General features: G+C 43.1%; 1 protein-coding gene across 2 annotated transcripts in view; it reads left to right on the top strand.

Moving 5' to 3' along the window:
* Positions 1-24,681, top strand: part of EML5 (EMAP like 5) — a 328,115-nt gene that overhangs the window by 147,244 nt on the left and 156,190 nt on the right. For both annotated transcript variants that reach the window (XM_075065608.1, XM_075065607.1), the window contains exons 14-15: positions 6,565-6,751; positions 9,513-9,618. In XM_075065608.1, coding sequence (XP_074921709.1) covers positions 6,565-6,751; positions 9,513-9,618 — 293 coding nt within the window. The remainder of the gene's footprint in view (positions 1-6,564; positions 6,752-9,512; positions 9,619-24,681) is intronic.

The raw sequence follows: 24,681 nt of genomic DNA, 5'->3' as shown, positions 1-24,681 counted from the left end.
GACGCACAACGCCGAATTACTGTGCCTAGTGCGGCCGCGTGAAATCGAATTTATAATATCAGTTTTATGAAACCGATTTTAGCTAATTCGATATTATCGCGTAGTGTAGATGTGGCCTGAGTCTCTCTTTCTCTGGCTTTACCAGTGACTTTGTAGTTAAGACTGAGTTGAGTTTTCTACTTAAAGCATGTTATCTAAGAAAAATACTGCATGTTCTCCCCAAAATTCAGCATATACTCTTTGAATAAAGAACTAATTTTTGGAGAATTTACAAGTAAATATATTAATTTAGGAATTTAATTCAAAATTGTCCTTTTAAGAAACTTCATACCCAGTTTCACTTCTTTTTTGCATCTAATAAACTCAGTAACTGCGTAATGCTTCATACTTCCCAAATTTTTAAAACTCATTGAAGTCTTGTACCTGGGCTATATCTGAGTATTTTTTCAGGATTAATAATAATTTTCCCCATTACTTTTCATAACTGAAAGTATTTCTATTAAGAGAAAGGAAATGGAAGGAATTAAGAAAAATATTATAGTTATTACATTAGAATAATAGGCAGAAATATAACTTCCTCCCTGTATTAAACAAAACTTTGTAAAATTTTTACAGAAGTGTATGGAAACCAACTAATATTGCACTTCCTACCAAACGATGACTCTGTGGCAGAATGAAAATCTGCTTTGTGAGGTTTGATAAATGCACATGACGAAGGTCATGACAGTACTGTGCAAATTTGTCAAATGAGACATTAATGCTCTCCATTCTAAATGCCACTAAACACCTTTTAGAGATTTCCTCTAGGGTTGGTTTCTGAAATTATTTGAAAAAAGCAGACTTTGGGAAATTAAGGGAATTAATCAAAGAAGTCAACTGGACTGAACAGCTCAAGGACTCAAATGTGTAGGAGGCATGACATTTCTTCAAATCAGTTATTCAAAAATTATCTGATATTGGCATCCCCAGGAAAGGAAAAAACCTGTAAGGAAAGTTGTAAACCAAATTAGATGAATAACCACGTCAAAAAGTTTATTAAAAGTAAATAGAGACCCTACAGGAAATGGAAAAAGGGGTTGATCAGCAAAGAAAGCTACATTGTGGAGGTTAGAAAATGTCAGTGAAATTTACTATAAGTCAAACTGAATTAGCACTTGCCAAGGAACTTAAAATAAATATTAAGTTTTTTTAGTTATATGAATAAAAAGAGAATAATGAAGGGTGTGATTGGGCTGCTATGCTGTGTGGATGCGAAGGAGTTTAAAGGTAATCTAGGTATAGCCCCAAAACTAAATGAATACTTGACCTCAGTTATCAATAAGGATGCTAACATGGAACATGCGCATGAAGGCAATATGGCTGAAGGAAATGAGTGCTAGAAATGAAAATCACCACATCTAAGGTGGAAGGAAAATGTAGAAATTAATGTGCTCAAATCAGGGGAATTGGATAACTTTCATCATGGAATACAGAAAGCACTGGCACATGGGTTTGCTAGTTTGGTAGCAAGGATGTTTAATAATTCTTTATTAACAAGTAGTACCATTTGACTGGAGAATAACTAATGTGATATCTATATTTAAGAAAGGGAAAAGAAGTGATCTGGAAAATTATAATTCTAGTTATCTTATCTCAGTAGTATGCAAGGCTTTAGAACAAATTATTCAGGAAAGAATAATTAAATGAATGGTACAGGGGATGTAATGTAACATGGATATACCAAAGGTAGATCATGCCAGACTATCTGATTTCCATTCTTGAAAAAATAACTGATTTCTTAGATAAGGGAAATGCAGTAGTTCTAATATATTTGGACTTCAGTCAAGAATTTGACACAGTACCACAAAGGAAATTATTTGTTAAATTAGAGAAGATGGGGATTGGTACTAGAATTGTAAAGTGGATAAGGAACTGGCTAACAGGGAAAGGGCAGTGGGTTGTGCTGAAAGGTGAGGTATCAGACTGGAGAGAGGTTACTAGTGGAATCCCTCAAGGATCGGTTTTGGGACCAGTCTTATTCAATTGTTTGTTAATAACCTTTGGACAAGGCATTTATTGATATGCCCATGTTTGAGTATCAATATGTAATTTGAAACCTGGTGTTCACAAATTTGGGATCATGTTGGCTCTTCAGCTTGTTCTAGATACCAAGATAGAAGCAATCAGTTTTTGTAAATATCCATTTTATGAGGAGGTTATTTTTTTCTTTTGCAAGTGACTGTCACCACAACCCATACCTTTGTCACCTCCATATAACCTCACTTATGTATGTTATTCTTGAAGCATTACTTGAAGATGATTTGGAAACTTCAGCTAATTCAGAGTGCAGCTGTTCATTTATTTTGTGGTGCTTTGTTTATGGTACATATTGTACCTATACTCCAGTTTGTATGGCTGCTTTTCTTTAGTGGTCCCAAGGAGTCTCTCAGAATCCAGATCCAACTCATCCTTCTCTAGGTCACGGATTCTGGAGTTTCATCTTGATGATCCTCCTGCTTGATTCCTTTAGTTTCATCTAGTCACTTTTGGACCACGTTATCATTCATCAACTGTAAACCATTCATTGGAGTTGTTTATATCAGAGTCTGACAAATAGAAGGAGACTGTGCTCTGGGTAGGATTGTTCCATTACTGAATCTGATTCACCAAATCCTGGTTCAAATTTCCAACCATCTCTAAACTGTTTTGCACTAGGACACTGTAGCGAGGGAGAGTGCCCTCCCTCTGGCCTGGTCTACACTACGCGTTTAAACCGATTTTAGCAGTGTTAAACCGATTTAACACTGTACCCGTCCACACCACAAGGCCCTTTATATCAATATAAAGGGCTCTTTAAATCAGTTTGTGTACTCCTTCTCAACGAGAGGAGTAGCGCTAAAATCGGTATTACTATATCGGATTAGGGTTAGTGTGGCCGCAAATCGACGGTATTGGCCTCCGGGCGGTATCCCACAGTGCTCCACTGTGACCGCTCTGGACAGCAATCTGAACTCGGATGCTGTGGCAAGGTAAACAGGAAAAGCCCCGCAAAATTTAGATTTTCATTTCCTGTTTGCCCAGCATGGAGCTCTGATCAGCACGTGTGGCGATGCAGTCCCAAATCCAAAAAGAGCTCCAGCATGGACCGTACGGGAGATACTGGATCTGATCGCTGTATGGGGAAACAAATCTGTTCTATCAAAGCTCCGTTACAGAAGACGAAATGCCAAAGCGTTTGAAAAAAATCTCCAGGCTACACAATCCTGCGTGACAAGAGTAACGGGAAGCCAGAGACTCAAATGGACGCACATGGAGGGATGGGTTACTGAGGACTCCAGCTATCCGACAGTCCACAGCAGTCTCTGGAAAGTATTTGCATTCTTGGCTGAGCTCCCAGTGCCTGTAGGGTCAAACACATTGTCTGCCGTGGTTCAGGGAATAGCTCCTCAATTTACTGCCCCCTCGCCACGTGAAAGAAAAGGAAAAGAAATCATTTCTTGACTTCTTTCAGTGTCACCCTATGTCTACTGAATGCTGCTGGTAGACGTGATGCTGCAGCAGTGAAGCGCAGTATTCGCTCCTTTTCCCTCCCCGATGGCAGATGGTGCAGTAGGACTGGTAACCGTTCTTGTTATCAACCTGTGAGTGCTCCAATGCTTGATAACTGCTGAATATCCCTGGCTGGCCTGAGATGAGACCGGCCGGGGGGGGGGCGGCTGGCTAAAAACAGGAATGATTCCTGGTCACTCCCAGTAGATGGGACAGAACGGCCGGTAACCATCTTCATCATAGCAACTGGGGGCTGAGCTTCAATCAGCCCCCTCCCTTTCATGTGTAAAGAAAAGATTCTGTAGTGCCTGGACTATCATAGCAGCGGGATGCTGGGCTCCTCTCCCCCACAGCACATCTCCACAGCATGAACATGTAGAGTCAGTATTTTCCAAGAACTATAGTGACTGCTGTTAAATAACCTCTCCTTATTGGATCTACAGAAGATGTAAAGTTGTTCATGAAGTTATATAAGTGTATTTCACAAGTATTTGAGAGCAATGGATGCTCAAAACATAAATCAATATGTTGCTCTGAGTTGTATATTTAAGTCTGCTTTACAGAAGAGCTTTACATATTTTCTGAATGTGCCTCTCCTGCTGAATAGTCACCTTACAATGAGGCAGGTAGCCTCACTCTGTGTTATCTGTAATGAGTGTCAGTGGTTCAAATAAGACAGATTCGTTCTGATGTTATAGTATACCAACTTAAATCATAATTACGGATAACTGTCATGGGAGTAAGCATGGAGATATTTAATGGAGAAGCTAACTTTTGGGAAACAAAGGCTGGGAATGCTGGTGGATCACTTGGTAACTGGATCAGATAGCTACAATGGGATTAAGTTATGAATGTCCTTAAAGTTTAAAACAAGAGGCTTGTGTTTGATTTGGAGCTGAATGAGTAGCCAGTGGAGGAGACTTAAAGAGCAGGTTGATTTGGTCAGAGTGACAAACCTCAAAGATTATTTCAGCAGCAGCATTCTAAATAGATTGGAAGAGTGAAGAAAAGTTGTAATAGAGGAGGCATGAAATGATAAAAGGATGTGAGTTTTCAGTTTGTAGTCAGAGAAAAGGCTTAATTTCAGACATGCTGTCTAAGAAAAAGAGGCAAGATTTATAAATGACTTGAATATGTGCATGCAGTGAGAAGATCAAGTGAAAAATGACACCGAGGTTGTGGGCCTGAAAGACTGGGGTGATGATAGTGTTGACCATGGTGATAGAGAGTAGGAAGGACTTGCGAGGAAAGGTCAAGTGCTCAGTTTTGGTTACGTTGAGCTTAAGATGCCAAGTGGACATCCACAAAGAGATGTCAGAAAGACAGACCAAGATACTACATTGGATGAAGGAAGATAACTTACCAACAGAGGGGTAGATTTGTGGATCATCAGCATAATGATGGTAGTAAAAGCCATGCTTGTGCACATTGATGGCTATGGCATACTTACCAAGCTAGATAAAGAGCAATGGAGCCAGCCTAAGGAAAGGAGTCAAAATGGGTTTCTGGAATCAGAAATTGAAGAGGGAAGGCATCCTTGAATAGGTGTCAGGAGGAATTCCTCTGGGAGGAGCCAGCCATCAGATTGGTGATGGCAAAATGATCTTTGACATTGGGAAGGATCCAGACAGTAGATGTTTTGGGGTTCTGATGGCATGATAAATCCTTCTTGTCATTTTTTTGGTATGTACTTACAGTAAAGATATTTTTATTTCTGATCATGACATTGATACACTGCCTGGAGTCATATTATCTTGTTCTGTGATCCTCTTAGATTTCACAGACTAAGTAAGTTTTTGCTCACTACTTGAATGATAGAGACTCCAAAAAACTCCTTGATACTGCAAGAAGTAACGCAGGTACTGCAACTCCTCAGTACTGGATGAATCAATAGGTGGCCCTTTGGTTGACTACTGGCTCAAAACAATACTCCGGCATTGTGGTAATGGAGCCCATAATGACCCAGAAGTCAACCAAAAGGCCAGCTACTGAATCATGAGCTACACTCAAAACCAAAGACTAGCGCTAAATGAAAAGCAGAATTTCTGTCCTGTGAGAAATTCGAATTTTTCAGTATTTGTTTTTGTTTCAAATCAGGACAAAAATTTGAAATATCCAAATCTTTGAAAGAAAAGTTCCAAAAATTTAGATTTTGAGATGGTAAAAATGATTTGTTTTGACATGTTCATTGAAATTAAATGCCTTATTTTGAGTCTTTTGGACAACTGTATCTGCCTGTGCTGCTGCATTTCCTTCTGGGAGTTGTATTTTGGGTGCCTCATGCTTTCATTTTTCCTTATCAACTGGACTACATCTCCTGTGGTGCAGCCACAGTCACATGACTCCCAGGATGCACCATACAGTTGGGTCAAAATAGAAACTATGGTGCCTCAAGAGAGATGAAGTCCAGCCCCAAACCCTAGCCTTTAAGAGAGGATGAGGCATGAAGCACTGCAGTACCACAGGAAGGTACAGTTGAACACTAAACTGACTCAAAACAAAATATTTTAGCTCAGTTCAACGAACTGAAATGTTTTGATCTGGGTTGAACCAACCTGAAATAAAATGCATTTTCCATTGAAAAATCATTTTAACTGAAAACTCCTGAACAAATTCACCCAAAGATCTTGGCCACTTGTGATGTAGAAAGAAAATGTTAAGCCTGGTATTCCAGACAAATTCCAACCTGTACAATTGCATGCAGTCTAGCTAAATTCCCCCTGCAGTTTCATTTGGAAAAAAATATTGTCCTTTACTTCCTGTTTTAAACTTCTCGTAAAGCATTACTGTTAATAAACGTTCTCTTTCAAGTTAGGGATAGGTGTAATGATCTTTGCGTATTAATTGAAGTTTGTAAAGTGGTATTCTTTGGGAATAGAGATGTGAAGCATTTTAATACTCCTACGTAGTACTTGGTATATTATTTGTAAGGTGTTACCTAATTTAAGAATTGAATGTGTCCTGATTATTTTCCTATCGTTAACTACTTAGCATCTATGCTTGTGATCTTGAGCTAAAAACTATTTTTCTTATTAGTTACAGAGGTTGTGATTGTCGGAGTAATCTATTTTACACTCAGACTGGTGAAATTGTATACCATGTTGCAGCAGTGGGCGTAGTATACAATCGGCAGCAGAATACACAGCGCTTTTATCTAGGTCACGATGATGACATTCTTTGCCTTGCTATTCATCCCTTAAAGGACTACGTGGCAACAGGCCAGGTAGGATACATGTTTATATGCATTATAAATTTGAAGTTACAGTACTTTAGTGAATTTACACATGCATATTTAGGATTTGCAGTCTACAAATATGCAGGTGAATTTTTGAAATTGTGTTGGGGACAGAGAGAGGTCTAAAAATTGAGAACCTCAGCTTTTCTCTAGGGTTGCCAAGTGATTAAAAAAATGAATCACGATTAATCACGCAATTAAAAAAATGAATCACGATTAATCGCACTGTTAAACAATAATAGAATACCATTTATTTAAATATTTTTGGATGTTTTCTACATTTTAAAATATATTGATTTCAATTACAAGTGTACATGCTCACTTTATATTTTTATTACAAATATTTGCACTGTAAAAAGCAAAAGAAATAGTGTTTTTCAGTTCACCTAATACAAGTACTGTAGTGCAGTCTCTTTATAATGAAAGTTGAACTTGAAAATGTAGAATTATATACAAAAAATAACTGAATTCAAAAATAAAACAATGTAAAACTTTAGAATCTACAAGTCCACTCAGTCCTACTTCACCCAATCACTCAGACAAAGAAGTTTGGTTCAATTTGCACCAGATAATACTCTCCACATCTTGTTTACAATGTCACCTGAAAGTGAGAACAGGCATTCGCATGGCAATGTTGTAGCCGGCATTGCAAGATATTGATGTGCCAGATGCGCTAAAGATTCATATGTCCCTTCATGCTTCAATCATCATTCAAGAAGACATGCGTCCATGCTGATGGGTTCTGCTTGATAACGATCCAAAGCAGAGCGGGCCGATGCGTGTTCATTTTCATCACCTGAGTCAGATGTCACCAGCCAAAGGTTGATTTTTGTTTTGGTGGTTCGGGTTCTGTAGTTTCCGCATTGGAGTGTTGCTCTTTTAAGACTTCTGAAAGCATGCTCCACTCCTCGTCTCTCTCAGATTTGGGAAGGCACTTCAGATTCTTAAACCTTGGGTCAAATGCTTTATCTGTCTTTAGAAATCTCACATTTGACAAAACGCAAAGAAGGTACCAATCTTCTGTGAAAGTGTTCTTAAAATTACAATTTGCTGAGTCATCATCCTAGACTGCTATAACATGAAATATACAAAAACAACAAGAAGTCTGGTAGCACCTTAAAGGCCAACAGATTTATTCGGGCATAAGTTTTTGTGGGTAAAAAACCTACTTTCTGTTAGTCTTTAAGGTTCCACCGGATTCCTTGTTGTTTTTGTGGCTATAGATTAACACGGCTGCCCAGCGATACATGAAATTTATAGCAGAATTTGAGTAAAACAGAGTAGAAGACATACAATTCTCCCCCCAGGAGTTCAGTCACAAACTTAATGCATTATTTTTTTAATGAGCATCATCGGCATGGAAGCGTGTTCTCTGGAATGGTGGCCGAAGCATGAAGGGGCATATGAATGTTTAGCATATCTGGCATGTAAATACCTTGCAAAGCCAGCTACAAAAGTGCCATGTGAACGCTTGTTCTCACTGTTAGGTGACATTGTAAATAAGAAACTGGCAGCATTATCTCCCAGAAATGTAAACAAACTTGTTTATCTTAGCAAATTGCTGAACAAGAAATAGGACTGAATGGACTTGTAGGCGCTAACGTTTTACACTGTTTTGTTTTTAAATGCAGTTATGTAACAAAAAAAAATCTACATTTGTAAGTTATATTTTCACGACAGAGAGATTGCACTACAGTTCTTGTATGAAGTGAATTGAAAAATACTATTTCTTTTATCATTTTTACAGTGCAAATATTTGTAATAAAAAATAGCAATATAAAATGAGCACTGTAAACTTTGTATTCTGTATTGTGATTTAAATCAATATATTTTAAAATGTAGAAAAACATCCAAAAATATTTAATAAATTTCAGTTGGTATTCTATTGTTTAAAAGTGCGATTATTTGCAATTAATTTTTTTAATCACAGGTTGGTTTTTTTTGGTTAATCACGTGAGTTAACTGCAATTAATCAGCAGCCCTACTTTTTTCCAATTAGATATATTTGATCAAATTTGACAACTGACTGAGTTTATAACTGACTAACACTCAAATAAGCATGAATAAATTAATATTTTTGTTTTTTTAAAATCAACATTATATTATGTTTCAACTGTAAGATAACATATAGAAAAAAAACTGAATACATGTAACATTTTTTTATATTGTTCAAGGTAGCTGTCAAAAACAAATTTTCTCATATTCTGGATTTCCAGTTTAGACTGTTTTGTATGATAATATGTCTGAATTCTATATGTATGCTCAAAATTGCAGTGCTTTTATTTACAATAAGATGCTATTTTATCAATCTTGCCTCTTTTTGTTAGACAGCATCTCTGAAATCAAGCCTTTTCTCTGACTACAAACTGAAAACTCACATCCATTTATCATCATTTAATACTTTTTCACAGGCATATTTTCTGATAAACATCTTCTTTCAAAAGCTTTGTTCTCATGTCAAGAATTTATGGCTTGATTTTGAGAGAATATTTTGAGTTAATTAGTGAACCTAGCTAAGAAACTGTGTTGGTATAGATAAAAACAAATGATTATTAACTAGACAGCTCACCAAATTCTCAGTAAAGAATTTATACTTATATTGATAATATTTGTAATCTGGGTAAAAAGTATGTTTGAGATTAAGCAAACAAATTAGCCTAGTTAGAGATTTTTGATTGTATAGTAAACCGCTTTAAGTGATCACCAACTGCAAGATGCAAAAGAATGCCTAACATCCTTTATGTTTTAGGTTGGTCGGGATTCCTCAATACACATTTGGGATACAGAGACAATCAAACCACTGTCAGTATTAAAGGGCTATCACCAGTATGGCGTTTGTGCTGTTGATTTTTCAGGTAAAATATGAACAGATATATATATGTATTTCATGTTTTTTTTAACATACAGTGCTAGTCAATTTTAATTTGTAAGTGTGATCTCCTCTTTCAGCTTAGATATGGATCACATTCAAGTTTTGCAATTGAAAATGCTTTCTAGTGATCACCCTGAAATGACAAAGATTCTCTAATAATAAATATTCTCTGCAGAAAGCTACTGTTGAATTTCACACATCTGGAACAAGATCAAAGAGCATGTTATCCAAATCAAAAGAACTGGAATGAATCACTTTAATAATAACTAGTCCTTTCCTTGTCACAGGCAGTGCCACAGATCATAAGCCTTATCTGCACTGCCAAGTTTTGTTGATAAAAGTGATGTCGACACTTAAAAATCGGCATAATAAAAATCGGAATGTCATGTTCACACTCGCTCTCTTTGTCAGCAGAGCATATCCACAGTAAGGGCACTATCATCAACAGTGTGAGCACTGTGGGTACCCAACCCACAGTTCAGTTCGACAGCTTCTGTTGGTAGGTGTTGTGGGAAGGCAGAGTGGATCGCGGCACATCGTGGGACCAGGCTCAATGTCCCATAATGCATTGCTGTCAGTCCCAGGACTCCATGGGCTTTCAGCTTTTTTTCATGGCATTTTTCAACGGCCCTTCTTTGCTGTGCACCGCAGCATCTTTGTGAGAAGGATGGATCTTGGACTGCTATCCTATGCTCTGTTACTGTCATGAAGACATCGTGGATGGCAATGCAGTTAATAGCGAAGTTCCTAAGTGAAGAAGACTCCCAGTCACCTAACATGCTGTAGGATATGGATAGGAGCAACTTTTGATTGCTCTTGGCATTCACAGAACAGCTGCAGAGGGTGGACCATTGCTTTTGGACTGGCGAAACAAGCACTAAATGGTGGGATCATATAATCATGCAGGTGTGGGATGACGAGCAATGGCTACAGAACTTTCAAATGCGGAAAGCCACCTTCTTGCAATTCTGTGCGGAACTCGCCCCAGCACTGTGGCACAGGGACACCAGAATGAGAGCTGCCCTATCAGTGGAAAAGTGTATGGCAATTAATGCATGGAAGCTGGCAACTCTAGACTGCTACTGGTCATTCGCAAATCATTTTGGAGTCGGGAAGTCGACCATTGGGGTTGCGTTAATGCAAGTGTGCAGGGCAATTAATCACATCCTGCTGACTCTGGGAAATGTGTGTGAAATAGAGGATGGCTTTGCAGAAATGGGTTTTCCTAACTGTGGAGGTGTGATAGATGGCACACATATTCCAATTTTGGCATCAGACTACCTTGCAACAGAGTACATCAATAGGAAGGGGTACTTCTCCATGGTGTTGCAGGCACTTGTGGATCACCTTGGGCGTTTCACTGACATCAATGCGGGGCGGTCCGGGAAGGTGCGTGACACACACATCTTCAGGAACATTGGCCTGCTTAGAAAGCTACAAGCGGGGACTTTCTTTCCCAACCAGAAGATTACAGTGGGGGATGTTGAAATGTCTATTATAATCTTGGGAGACCCAGTGTACCCCTTTCAATTGTGGTTCATGACACCTTACACTGGAAACCTGGATAGCAGTAAGGAGTGGTTCAACAACAGGCTGAATAGATGCCACATGACAGATTAAAGGCGCACTGGCAATGCCTTTTTGGCAGATTAGACCTTAATGAGAATAATATTCCCATAGTCATAGCTGCATGTTGTGCATTGCATAATCTTTGTGAAGCTAAGGGTGAAAGGTTTGGACAGGGTGGAGTGTTGAGACAGATTGCTTGGCTGCTGATTTTGAGTAGCCAGATACCAAGGCTATCAGAGAAGCACAGAGGGGGGCAATTCGAATCAGGGAGGCTTTGAGGCAACACTTTAAAAATGAGAACCAGTAATGTATATATCTGTGATTGGTGCTGCAATGTTACATTACATGTAGTTTTCCTAGGAAGTAATGGTGACATTTGGAGCCTTACATTCCTGCAAGCCCATGAATAAACTGCCTGTTTATGTATTGGCAGTGCCTACTATCTCAGTTTGTAGAAAACAAATAAAGATAAGTTACCATTCAAAATTTTTGTTATTATTGCACAAGAAACAGCACACAGAAACACACAAACATACAAAGATGCTTGTGGGAAAGGAGGTAGCAGGGAAGGGCAGACTTTCAGAGTTGTGTGTAGGTCCAGCTCTCATTATGAAAGTTGTGTGAGGGGTGGAGTGAAGGGGAAAACTAGAAGTCATAGAAAGTGGAAAGGACTGTCCAGTCCGCGTTGGGGGAGAGAGGGACATGGAAAAGAATTCTGAATGTGCTGCAGGGAAGGGTGGGCATGGATCTGCTTGGTCTGCAGCATTATTAAGGACTTCAGCATTTGCGTTTGCTCCTCCACTTTAATCACCTGCTCAGTAGCGTCCTGAACAAATTCCTGATTTTCTTTTCTGTCCTGCCTTTCATCTTCCCAGTACTCCTTGCATTCCCTTTTGTCTGCATTGAAGGAGTACAGTACCTCCCAGAACATGTCTTCTTTGCTCCGTCTTGGGCACTTCCTTATCTGGTGGAGACGCTTGGCCAGCGTGCGTGGGGTGTTTCTGAAGGCCGCATTTGCCGAAGCCCAAGGAACAATGCACAGAAGCATGATTGTTAAATTCATGCACAGCATTGAACCATTTCAGTAAAATACTCTCTTTGCAACATAACAATCACTTTCTCACTGATCCTGGGCAAGCACAAGCTCTGCGAACACCCAAAGCATGGTGAGTGTTGGCAGAGGGGAGGGGGCTTCATATGGGGAAAAGAGCACTCACTCTGTAAGGAACTGGGGGAAAAGTTCTAAAATTCTCCCACACTTTTCTAGAGGCGGGGGTCATTCTAGAAGACATCTCATGGCCAAGGGTAAGCAGGGAAATGAAGGTACATCTACTACATGCTTCTGGCTTCCACCCTACTCCCTCTGCTGCTCACTTGTGTGCCACTTTGTTCCCCGCACAAGTAATTGCCAAACGGTGTGGGAAAGTTTCCTACAATGGGGGAAAGAACAAAGCTGCTCTGCCAAAGAACCTTCAGCAGAGGATTTCCAAGTACCTCCAGGAAGCTTTCCTGGAGATCGTGCTGGAGGATTCCCATGAGATCTCAACGTACATCAACACTCTGTTCTGCCGTACTGATTAGCTACATAGGGAAATGTCTAGCTCACAGAAACAGAGCCAGCCTTCCACATTTCTATACCCTGAACCCACCTCCACAGTACACAAGCCACAGCCATTTACCAGGTGTCTCCTCTCCTGCTTCTTGCTCACTGGAGAGTAACTGCTGAGACTGGCTGTACACTTCTGGAGTGGTGAACAGTTCCTGGCTGCCTGCCCCATGGGGCGAACCCACCGGGAGCACCACATCATCTAACTCTACCTCTTCATCAGTGATTTCATCCTCCAGGTTAGGTCCTCTTTCCACTGCCTCCAGGCCCACCGAAGTATCCGCGGGGCTCGGCAGTGGAGGTGGGGTCGCCACTGAGGATAGTGTCCACCTTCTTATAGAACCGGCAGGTCTTAGGTGCAGCACCGGAGAGACAGTTTGCCTCCTTCACCTTATGATACACCTGCCTCAGCTACCTTATCTTTGCTCTGCACTGCAGCATATACTGATCATAGCTCTTCTCACACAAGAAGTGTGCCCATATCCCAATTCCTATGGCTCAAGCGCAGCTGTGACTGCACAGCTTCCTCTCTCCATATGCTGATCAGATCTAGCAGCCACACAGTGGTCCAAGCGGGAGACCATTTTCTGCAATAACCTATCATGATCACCTGGGAATATGCTCCACACTGAGCAAAGAGGAAATGGAATTTCAAAAATTCCCAGTGCTTCTAAGGGGTAAGGGCAGATGGTTGTTTACCTGGCTGCAGGGCAGTGGAGTTCAAACTGCTGACCAAAGCAGTCATGATGGGCTTTGTGGGACATCTCCTGGAGGCCAATTAAAGCAATACAATGATGTGTAGGTCTACACTGGCACTTTGTCGACAGAAATTTATAGGAAAAAGATTTGTCTCTCAGGATGGTTGTATTTTGTCTTCAAAGCAGGGCATTTTTGCCAACAAAAGTTGCATCACAGTGCCTTTTGTCAACAAAAAACTGCCTTTTGTCAACAAAACTTGGTAGTGTAGAGAAGGCCTTAGACAATGAGTTGGCAATGTCTCCTTGGAACTTTAGAGGAATGCCAATCTTGAAAGCCACTGCTACAGGCTAGGCTCTGCCACTAAAAGCCCTTCAGTGTTGTTCTTCCTCTAAAAACTGTCAGAAGGATAAAACTTTCTGTGCAGGGTATTCATGTCTTTTATTTTATTTCCCCAAAAATTTACTTCAGAAAATCCATTGCAAAGACTCCTTGAGGCTTCAAAAAGAATTCGGAGACCAAAACTATTGTTTTTATTTGAGCCTTTGAAGAATTTAAGCCTTTTAGTACTGCTTATGGAATTTGTTATTAATGAATAATATACATTAAACACAAATCTTCTTTAAATTGTGACAGACCCAGACCAGTAGGGTACAGGAGTCTGGTAGAGAGCAAATATACTGGTCACTGGATGAGTAGTTTTCTGTTCCCTGAGTGACCAGAGCAGGGGCTGCACTAGAGTAACCAGGAACCTGCTAGAACCAGTTAAGGTAGACAGACTGATTAGACCCCCTGTAGCCAATCAAGGCAGGCAAATCAGGGCACCTGGGTTTAAAAAGGAGCTCACTCCAGTCAGGAAGTGGGGAGCCAGAGGAGAGGAAGTATGTGAGAGGTGTGGGTGTGCTGCTGGAGGCCTAAGGAGTACAAGTGTTATCGGATGCCAGGAGGAAGGTCCTGTAGTGAGGATAAAGAAGGTGTTCGGAGGAGGCCATGGGGAAGTAGCCCAGGGAGTTGTAGCTGTCATGCAGCTGTTATAGGAGGCACTATAGACAGCTCCAATCCACAGGGCCCTGGGCTGGAACCTGGAGTAGAGGGTGGGCCTGGGTTCCCCCCAAACCTCCCAACAATCCGGAGCCGGAGTAGAGGGCAGGCCCGGGTTCCCGCCAAACCTCCCAACTCCTGATCAGACACAGGAGAAGTTGATCCAGACTGTGGGAAAGATCACTGAGGTGAGCAAATCTGCCAATAAGCTCAGGACCCACCAAGGTAGAGGAGGAACTTTGTCACAAAATATAAAATCTCTGTTTTTATTTATTTTTTCTCCTTACTCATTTTCCTTATCAACATGATGGTTTGGGTTCTGTTAGTATCTGCTCTGGGAAAATAAACATAAAAACTCTTTGGTAACTCTTTGGTAACCAAGTAATAAAATTAATCCATTCTTTGGCATTTTAGTTAATTCTTTAGCTCAACTTTGCTCCTATCTCAAACTGCAGTAAACAAAAGTCTAAACTCTGATGTGAGACCATCAGCAAAAATCCGTTAGTTTTAATAAAACATTGAGCCCCTCCAGATTCCAACAAAACATCTGGTTGCTTCCGCTAAAGATGAAATTCATACAGAATAGTTTTTAAAATTTGCATTGTTTTGACTATTGTCTTTATGGCCAGAACTCTTTCTGTTTGTCAGTTCTCTGACTTAATCAATCATTGGTAAAATACTAGCAACATTGCATTTCAGCATCTATTTTAACAGCTTGTATCTTAGAAAGATGAGTTGAAGGCTAGATTTGATCTTTTCTTGCACAGGAGGAAGTGCAGCAATGGACATACTGGACTAGACTACTGGCTCATCTAGTCCTGTATTCACCCTCTGATCGTGGCCTCTCATTGTTTCAGAGAAAGGTGCCGAACACCTTTTTTATCTGCTTCTTCCAGAAGTACTTCTGCACATTCTAATACAGGGCCTCTTTGTGCATATAATGCCCTTTCTCACTCACTCTGCAAAGCCAATACCCTCTGCATATTCATATCTTTCTAAAGACCCTCTTATGTCATGATGCATACGAGAAATGAACTGACTGACTATGGATAGTGTGTGAGCATTTTGAAATTATCTATTTATCTTTTAAAAAACCAAAACAGTGTATTTGTCATGCCAAGTTATCTCCATCTCTGTTTTATTTGTTTTTGTTTGTGTGTTTGTTTTTTTTAATGCAAACTCTTGGAAAGTACATAATACATGATGTTCACTGCCAGAAGAAAAATTAAACAATACTAATGATTCAGTAGTGGAAATTGATATGAGAGGCTAAAACTTTTTGAATTCTTCTAAGTTCTTGCCTTCAGTTCTAAATTGTGGCAACGAGTTCCACAGACTAATCATGCATTCTTATTTAACTCTATCATGTCTCTTTTTATTTGTTTCTTCTCTAAAATGAAGAAGCTCAGCTTTTCTGTCACTCTTCATATAAAAGTCTTCCATACCCCTAGCTCTTTTTCACACATCTCTTGACCTCTTCTATTTCTTCTATATCTCTTAAGATCTGAATTGATAAAAGTATTCTGGGTAAAGGTGTAAATATGTTTGTGTATCTGTATATTAGTGTGTGTGCACGTGGAGAAATTTTGAAATAGCATGTGTTTGTGTGTGTGTGTGTTTAAGGCTTTGAAGTAGGTTTCTTTTGTTTGTATGTGGGGTAGGGAGCTTTAATTGGTTCTTCTTTTTCATTTACTTTTTATGGGTTTTATGTTGCACACTTTGTTTTTTGTTTTTCTTCATTATTTGCTGTTTTAATATTTTTGTTTTCATGGTCTAATAGTACTGCACGACAAATAATGACAAATACAGTGTGTAATATGCTTCTTTGCCTGAATTTGTCTTTTTAGAATTTGAGAGGACAAGCCTCTGACTAAACCAGTGTCATAGACCTTTCTGGACATTCACGAAGCTGCTGTGGTTGGATCCAAATACTGGATCCAGGATGCTTCTAAGTGCACTCAGTCTGGGTAGTGGCCAGGTGCTTGGCTTTGGCTTCCAGGCTTATGCCCAGAGTGCAGACTCCCTGTCTGGTATCACTTCTAGGAAGTGAGAACCTGTGGTCCAGCTGCTTTAATCCCCAACACCAGTGCTGAACATCCCCCCATCCGAGGCCTCTCCAGGAGCTTAAGCACACTATTTCCCAGAGCTCCACCGTTATAGATAAACTTGTTCACTGTTTAACCCTTCAGCAATGTATAACAGTTATGACAATGAATCCAGAGGCTTTGAAAAGTAGTCCCTTAAACACATACACACATTTTATTCATAGAGAAAACATCCAGACTTACAGATCCATGCAAAAATAACAAAATCCGCACAGAATAACTGTCCCTTCAGTGTCCTCACCACTCCAAGAGCCCACTTGGGTTTTAGTCAGTCCTTGCAGGGTCCCCAAACCCTCCTCACCTCCTGGTCAACCTTCAGGTCCATTTCTCTGTCTCTGCAACAAGCTCTCCTTAGCTTGTTCAGGTCTAGCAGTCAAAAGATTTGTTCTAGCTCAGAATGCATGTCCCTGTTTCCTGAAATGTCCCAAAGTTTGAGTTTTTAAAAGCAAGTTCTTATACTTTGTTACTCCTTTACTGCTGAGGGATTTCCACTGATCCGACCAGGGCCCGGCAGACAACCTGGGAAGAAGAACCAGTTTTCTTCATCTTGGCCAATCTCTTTAGCATATCCATTATATTGCCAAGGCAAAGTCATTCCATATTAATGACATTTTTGATTGTTTTGTAGCTGCTTCCAGATGTGACAACCTCTCTATTAGCAAATGGCTAATTTTGTACACACTGAGAATTAGAGTTATACATAGAGTCCATAAAACCAATCAGAAATCATGAGATGTTGCTCGTTGTGATGGTTTGAGAAATCTGTGCACAAGTCCTGTAAGCAGATGGTGCAGAACTTGTTGTTATTCTTCAAGTGCTTGTTCATCTGATTCCATTCTAAGTGTGTGCTTGCCCACATGCACAGTTGTCGGAATTTTTTGCCTTAGCGGTATCCATAGGGCTGGCTCTGGCACCCTCTAGAGTGCCGCGCTCGTGCACCAGTATATGAGGTGCTACCAGCCCTATGCCTCTCAGTTCCTTCTTACCACAAATGATGATTGGTCAGAGAGCCTTCCTCTTGTCTTGCAGGTGGATTGTGGTTTCTAACAGCCTATAGACTGTCTCTTTCTATATAGTTGTTAGTACTTAGTGATTAAGTGTTAAGTGTTAGTGAGTTAGAGTTTCAGCAGGGACTTTGCCCCAAGGCGGAGCATGCCCTAGTCTCCAGGCTTCAAACCCTGCTCAACTTGCAACAGGATTATGCCTATTAGTGACCCCCATAGCAGCTGCTTAAAGTGCCTGGGAGAGTCACACATAAAGGAGAAGTGCAAAATCTGTGAGAACTTTCCCACTCTTTTTGAGTCCTGGGCTGACATTCACCTAAAGGCCCTCCTCACGGAGACTGCACTTCACCCAGTGTCGGAACCATCCCGCTCCGATTCAACTCCCAGTACATTGGTGTGGGTGTGGAGCGCCCTGCTGGACGTGAGTTCTGCCTGGCACCGTTTGCCCTCGCTGGTACCCAAGAATTGCCCGAAAAAGCAGCGTGGCTCTTCGGCACAGAGTAAAGAGGGGAAGGAGGTGATCAGCAAAGGACCAATTTCAGGCCTCATGGCCACCTGGAGCTCCAAGGGGGTATCTCTCCGGCTGGACACCTGCAGCCCAGCCGGGGATCTGCCTTCGACTCCTGGGTACAGCAGGGGACTCTGGCACCTCTTAGTGTCTTCCAGATGGCTAGGGACCTAATAGCCATTCCAGTACTGCCCACTCTGCGACCTGCAACAGATTCTACTAAGGCTCCCCAATCCATGGGCAGGCCAGCCATGGGACTGCTTCAAAGGGGAGTGGAGCATCATCAGTCCCCAGAGCAGAGGCATCCATTCCCTGACTCCACAACTGTGACTCCCAGCTCTGGAACCTTGGTCTCTGGACAGATGGCGCATATCTCTGGCACTACGCTCGCAATCCCCCACATCAAGGCATCAGTCTCTCAATTCCTGGTACCGACCCACCTCCTACCAGTCGATGCCCTGACACAGGTCTCCGTCCCCTAGATGGTCTTCAACACATCAGTCTCTGCCAGTGCGAGACCACTTGCTGCCACAGCACTGGTCCCTGTTGCCATGGCACCGTTCCCCAATGAGGCATTGGTCACTGACTTCCAGGCACTGGTCCCCCGCTCCTAAAGTGAGCCGACAGTTGCAAGCCTCCTCAGCCTCACCTTGGTCCCTGGAAAGTGATTGGTTTGAGTGGGAGTTTAGCCCCTCACCAAAGAGGCACCGATCTCTTTTGGCTCCGGAGACCAGCGCAGCACTGGCTCTGGCTGTATGGCAGCAAGGCCACTGGCCCTATTGGAACCCTTGGGGCATGCTAATGATGCTGGTGTCATATTCATACTACTCCCTGGCTGCTTCGGACAAGCAACCACTGGTATTGGGCTTCGAACACAACGCAGACTCCAACATGGGGTTGGAGGATAAGGTGCCAATGTCAAGGGAGCCCTCCCCAGTGGGGGAAAGTGCCCCAGCTCCTTCCCCCATGGTGCTGTTGTTGTCTGAGGCCCCTCACATGCCCGCCCTGCTGATGACTTCAAAGAGCACCAAGCTCTTCTTAAAAGAGTGGCTTCTAACTAGGGCTTGGAGGCCGAGGAACTGGCAGAACAATCAGACACCCTTTTTGACATGCTAACAGCGGCAACACCAGCACGGCTTGGACTGCTAGTCCATGAGGGTGTTCTAAAGATGGCTAAGGTACTGTGACAAACCCCTTCATCCATTCCACTCACCTCCAATCAGGCCAAAAAGAAATATTATGCTCCTGCTAAGGGGTTTGAATATCTCTACACCCACGCACCCCCCAGGTTGGTGCTTGTATCGGTGGCCAATGAAAGGGGCAGGCAGGGGCAGGTGAGTGCCATGCCTAAAAACAAGAATGTCAAGGGATTGGACCTTTTTGGAAGAAACATTTATTAGACAGCTAGTCTCCAGTTTAGGGTGTCCAACAACCAGGTCCTATTGGGGAGGTATAACTTTAATCTATGGGATTCCCTCAACAAGTTTAAGGATGCTTTGCCACAGGACCTTGGCCAGGAGTTTGTGACCATCCTGGAAGAGGGCAAAGGGGTGGCTAGGGGCTCCCACTAGATGGCCTGGGATGCAGCCAATTCAGCTTCAAGAGTCATTGCCTCTACTACGGTAATGAGGCACAGTTCCTGGCTTCAATCCTCAGGTTTATTCCAGGAGATGCAGTCCTCCATTCAGGACCTTCCATTTGAAGGCAAGGGGCTCTTCTTGGAGCAAATGGATGAGAGACTGCATGGTCTGAAAGACTCCCAAGCCACTCTGAGGCCGCTGTCCTTGTGCGCGCCCTCAAAATGCCTGTCTTAGGCCCCCTTGGTGTCTCACAGGGCCGGGCTGGGCAGGTGAATGGGAGGAAGAGGGGCAACTTTGAAGGCACTTTGCTGAGGAGGCCTCCAGGACCTAGGTGGCAGAAAAGTACGGAACTGCTTTCTTGATGCCTCCACACACTGCAGGCATCAAGAAAGCAGTTCCGTCCTCTTCTGCCACCCAGGTCCTGGAGGCCTTCTCAGCAAAGTGCCTTCAAAGTTGCCCCTCTTCCTCCCATTCACCTGCCCAGCCCGGCCCTGTGAGGCACCAAGGGGGCCTGAGACAGGCATTTTGAGGGTGTGCACAAGGACAGTGCCCCAGTCAGACTCCAGGATCCACCATCCAATTCTTATCTCAACCATTTGTGTCCCTTCCGGTTGGCATGGTCACAAATAACCTCAGACTATTGGGTGCTCAGTATATCATCTTTGGGCTACACCCTGCAGTTCTCAACTCCCTCCTCCCTCCCACTCCCCCTTCTCCTTTCCTTTTTCAGGACCCTTCTCACAAGCAACTCCTCGTTCAGGAGGTGGAGAACCTTCTAGGAATGGGGGCAGTGGAGGAGATGCCTCAAGACTTGAAGGGGGAAAGAATTTTACTCCCACTATTTCCTAATCCTGAAAGGGGGCTTAAGACCCATTTTGGACCTGCAGCATCTCAACAGATATCTCAAGACCATGCAACGTGGTCTCCCTGGCCTCCAACATCCCCTCCCTGGATCCAGGAAATTGGTACACCACCCTTGATTTGAAGGATGCATACTTTCATATTTCCATCTTACCAGGGCACAGATGATTCCTCCATTTTGTGGTGGGTCAGCACCATTTCCAATGTATGGTGCTACCTTCGGCCTCTAATCAACCCTGAGAGTATTTACAAAGGGTATGGCACCAGTGGCCACTTATCTGAGGCATTCAGGTCTATCTATATTTCAACGACTGGATCATCAAGGGAAAATCTTGGGACCAGGTGCAAAGGAGCCTCAATCCGGTACGATCCACCTGTCATGAGTTGGGTCTGTTGATAAATGAAAAGAAATCAACCCTGACCCCAGTGCAGTGTATAGAGTTCATAGGAGCGATACTCGACTCCACACAAGCCAGAGTTTTCCTCTCAGAATGCCGTTTCCAAGCTATAGCTGACTTGATAGCTCGTGTGATGGCCTACCCTCTCACCACTGCATGCATGTGCCGAAAGCTGTTGGGCCACATAGCAACGTACACTTACGTGGTGCGCATGCGTGGCTTCATTTCCAGCCTCTGCAAGCATGGTTGACGTCGGTCTACGCCCCAACAGACACGTTCTGGACCGGGTAGTCATGGTACCAAGTCACATCTGGTCATCCGTGAAGTGATGGTCAGATCCTGACTCAATCTTAGAGAGAGTTTCCTTTGCGACCCCGTCCTCATCGGCCACTCAAGGCTCCTATGCTTCAGATCTGGGTTGGGGAGCCCACCTCTGTGATCTCAGCAAGGTTGTTGGTCGCGGGACAGTTGATCCCTCCACATAAATGTCAGAGAGCTCAGAATGGTTCGCTTGGCTTGCCAGGCTTTCCTGCATCACCTGAAGGGCAAGGTGGTCAAGACCTGAAGGACAATGCTGTGGCAATGTTTTACAGTAACTCCTCACTTAACGTTGTAATTATGTTCCTGAAAAATGCGACTTTTTGTACACATCAATGATGATTGTGAAGCTTGGTTGAGACGGTGAAGTCAGAGGGTGGAAGAGGGTGGGATATTTCTCAGGGAATGCCTTACTACTAAATGATAAACTAGCACTGGCTGAGCCCTCAAGGGTTAACCCATTGTTGTTAATATAGCCTCACACTCTTCAAGGCAGCACGAATGGAGGGAAGGGAGACAGCATGGCAGACAGAGACAGACAGACACACCCTGTGAGAGAGAGAGAGAGAGAGAGAGAGATGCACATTGCCCTTTTAAGTACGCTGACCCCACTCTAAGTACACTGCCTTTTTAAGTAGATCAGCAAGTTGAGACAGAAGCTGCTGCAAGTAAGCTCTCTCGGTCCTGAGCCCTGTCGGGTCCCCCACCTGCTCTGTGGAGATGGGGTAAATGGGTTGCAGGAGCAGGAGGGAGGGGGACACCCTGACCTTAGCCCCCCCTTTTCTCCCTCCCTGCACAGGAAGGAGGAGGCTCCAGGGAGCAGCTCCAAGGCAGAGGACAGGAGCAGCACATGGCAGTGGGGGAGGGACAGCTGAACTGCCTAGCAATTGATAGCCTGCTGGGTGGCTGCGGCACAGGGAACTTAGAAGAGTTGGGAGCTGATGTGGGGGCTGCCAGTCCACCCTGGTTCCAAGCCCCCACCAGCTAGCTCCAATGGGCTGCTCTTTCTGCAAGCAGTGAACAAAGCAGGGGCAGCTGCCAAACAGTTATAAGGGAGCATTGTGCAATTTTAAACGAGCATGTTCTCTAATTGATCAGCAGTGTAACAGTGAAGCAACATTAACCGGGATGACTTTAAGTGAGGGTTTCCTGAGAAAACTACAATGCATTGGTGACCTTCCAGAAAAACCCCATCCTAGCCACCATGGATGTAGAGGCTCTCTACACAAACATCCCACACACTGATGGAATGCAAGCTGTCAGGAACAGTATCCCTGATGATGCCACAGCACAACTGGTTGCTGAGCTCTGTGACTTTATCCTCACACACAACTATTTCAAATTTGATGACAATATATACTTCCAGACCAGTGGCACTGCTATGGGTACCCACATGGCCCCACAATATGCCAACATTTTTATGGCTGACCTAGAACAACGCTTCCTCAGCTCTCGTCCACTCACGCCCCTTCTCTACCTATGCTACATTGATGACATCTTCATCATCTACATGGGAGGGAGACTCTGGAAAAATCCACCACATTTCAAAAGCTTGCATCCCACCATCAACCTCAGCCTGGACCATTCACATGAGAGCGACTTTCCTAGACACTACGGTGCAAATAGTTATGGTCACGTTAACACCACCTATACTGAAAACCACCGACCACTAGCCACCTTCAGCTCCAGCTTCCATCCCGGACACACCACAGGATCCATTGTCTCAGCCAAGCACTGAGGTACAACCACATCTGATCCAACCCCTCAGCACAGGACAACACCTACAAAAACTTCACCAAAGCATTCTCAAACTACAGTACACCGACAGGAATAAGAAAACAGATACAGACCAACGTGACCCAGAAGCTCCTACTGCAAGACAAGCCCAAGAAAGAACCAACAGAACTCCAGTGCCATAACATACAATCCCCACTAACCTCTCCAACGCTCATCAGTGATGACAACCCATCCTGGACATGACCCTCACTTTCACAGGCTTGGGTGGGAGGCCAGTCCTGCCCAAAGACAACCGCTAGCCTGAAGCAAATATCTCACCCAATAACTAACACCGCACCACAGTAACTCTAACTCAGGAACCAGTCCATGCAACAAACCTCGATCCAGCTCTGCCCACATATCTACACCAGCGACACCATCACAGGACCTAACCAGATCAGCCACACCATCACCGGTTCATTCACCTGCACGTCCACCAATGTAATATATGCCAGCAATGCCCTTCTGCTATGTACATCAGTCAAACTGGACAGTCCCTATGTAGAAGGATAAATGGACACAAATCAGATATTCGGAACGGCAATATACAAAAACCTGTAGGAGAACACTTCAGTCTCCCTGGACACACAATAGCAGATCTAAAGGTAGCCATCCTACAGCAAAAAATCTTCAGGACCAGACTTCAAAGAGAAACTGCTGAGCTTCAGTTCATCTGCAAATTTGACTCTATCAGCTCAGGATTAAACAGACTGTAAATGGCTAGCCAACTACAAAAGCAGTTTCTCCTCTCTTAGTGTTCACACCTCAACTGCTAGAAGAGGGTCTCATCCTCCCTGATTGAACTAACCTTGTTATCTCTAGACTGATTCTTGCCTGCCTATTTATATCTGCCTCTGGAAATTTCCTCCACATGTGTCTGATGAAGTGGGTATTCACCCACAAAAGTTTATGCTCCAATACATCTGTTAGTCTGTAAGGTGCCACAGGACTCTTTGTCACTTTTTAGTGGTTATGATGGCCTTGTTGCTACATGGCTGAATGCAGAAAAACAGGCATGCTTGGCCTGCGTTCAATAGGTCCTCATGGGTAGCAGAAAGCCCTGGAAACAGTTCACATGTTGGGCTTCGGACCAGGGTTTCTGGCCTGACCAGGCCTCTCTCCAGTTTATCCTGCACTGTCGTCTTCTCCACAATCTCCGGGGTCTGTCTTTCTCAACAATCAAGGTCCGCTTGGCAGCTATTTCAGCCTTCCACCCTCCAACACAAGGCAGTTTGATCTTTGCACATGGCATGGGGGTTCGGTTTCTGAAAAACCTGGAGCGGTTCTACCCTCAAGTCCATGACCTGTCCCACCTTGGGACCTGAACTTCATGCTGTCTAAGCTCACAGATCCACCTTTTGAGCCATTAGCGTCTTGTTCCCTTCTGCTGCTCTCGTGGAAGGTCTCCTTTCTGGTGGTTATAACGTCAGCCTGCAGGGTCTTCGAAATTAGAGTTCTCACCTCAGAACCACTCTATACAGTGTTCTATAAGGATAAAGTTCAACTGCGACTGCACCCAGCCTTCTTGCCCAAGTTAATTTCACGGTTTCATATGAACCAGGACATATATTTACCAGTTTTCTT

The sequence above is a fragment of the Chelonoidis abingdonii genome, chromosome 4 (genome assembly GCF_003597395.2).
Source record: "Chelonoidis abingdonii isolate Lonesome George chromosome 4, CheloAbing_2.0, whole genome shotgun sequence".
NCBI lineage: Eukaryota > Metazoa > Chordata > Testudines > Testudinidae > Chelonoidis > Chelonoidis abingdonii.
Note: the sequence above shows the minus strand (reverse complement) of the source record. Positions and strands in the feature narration are given on the sequence as shown.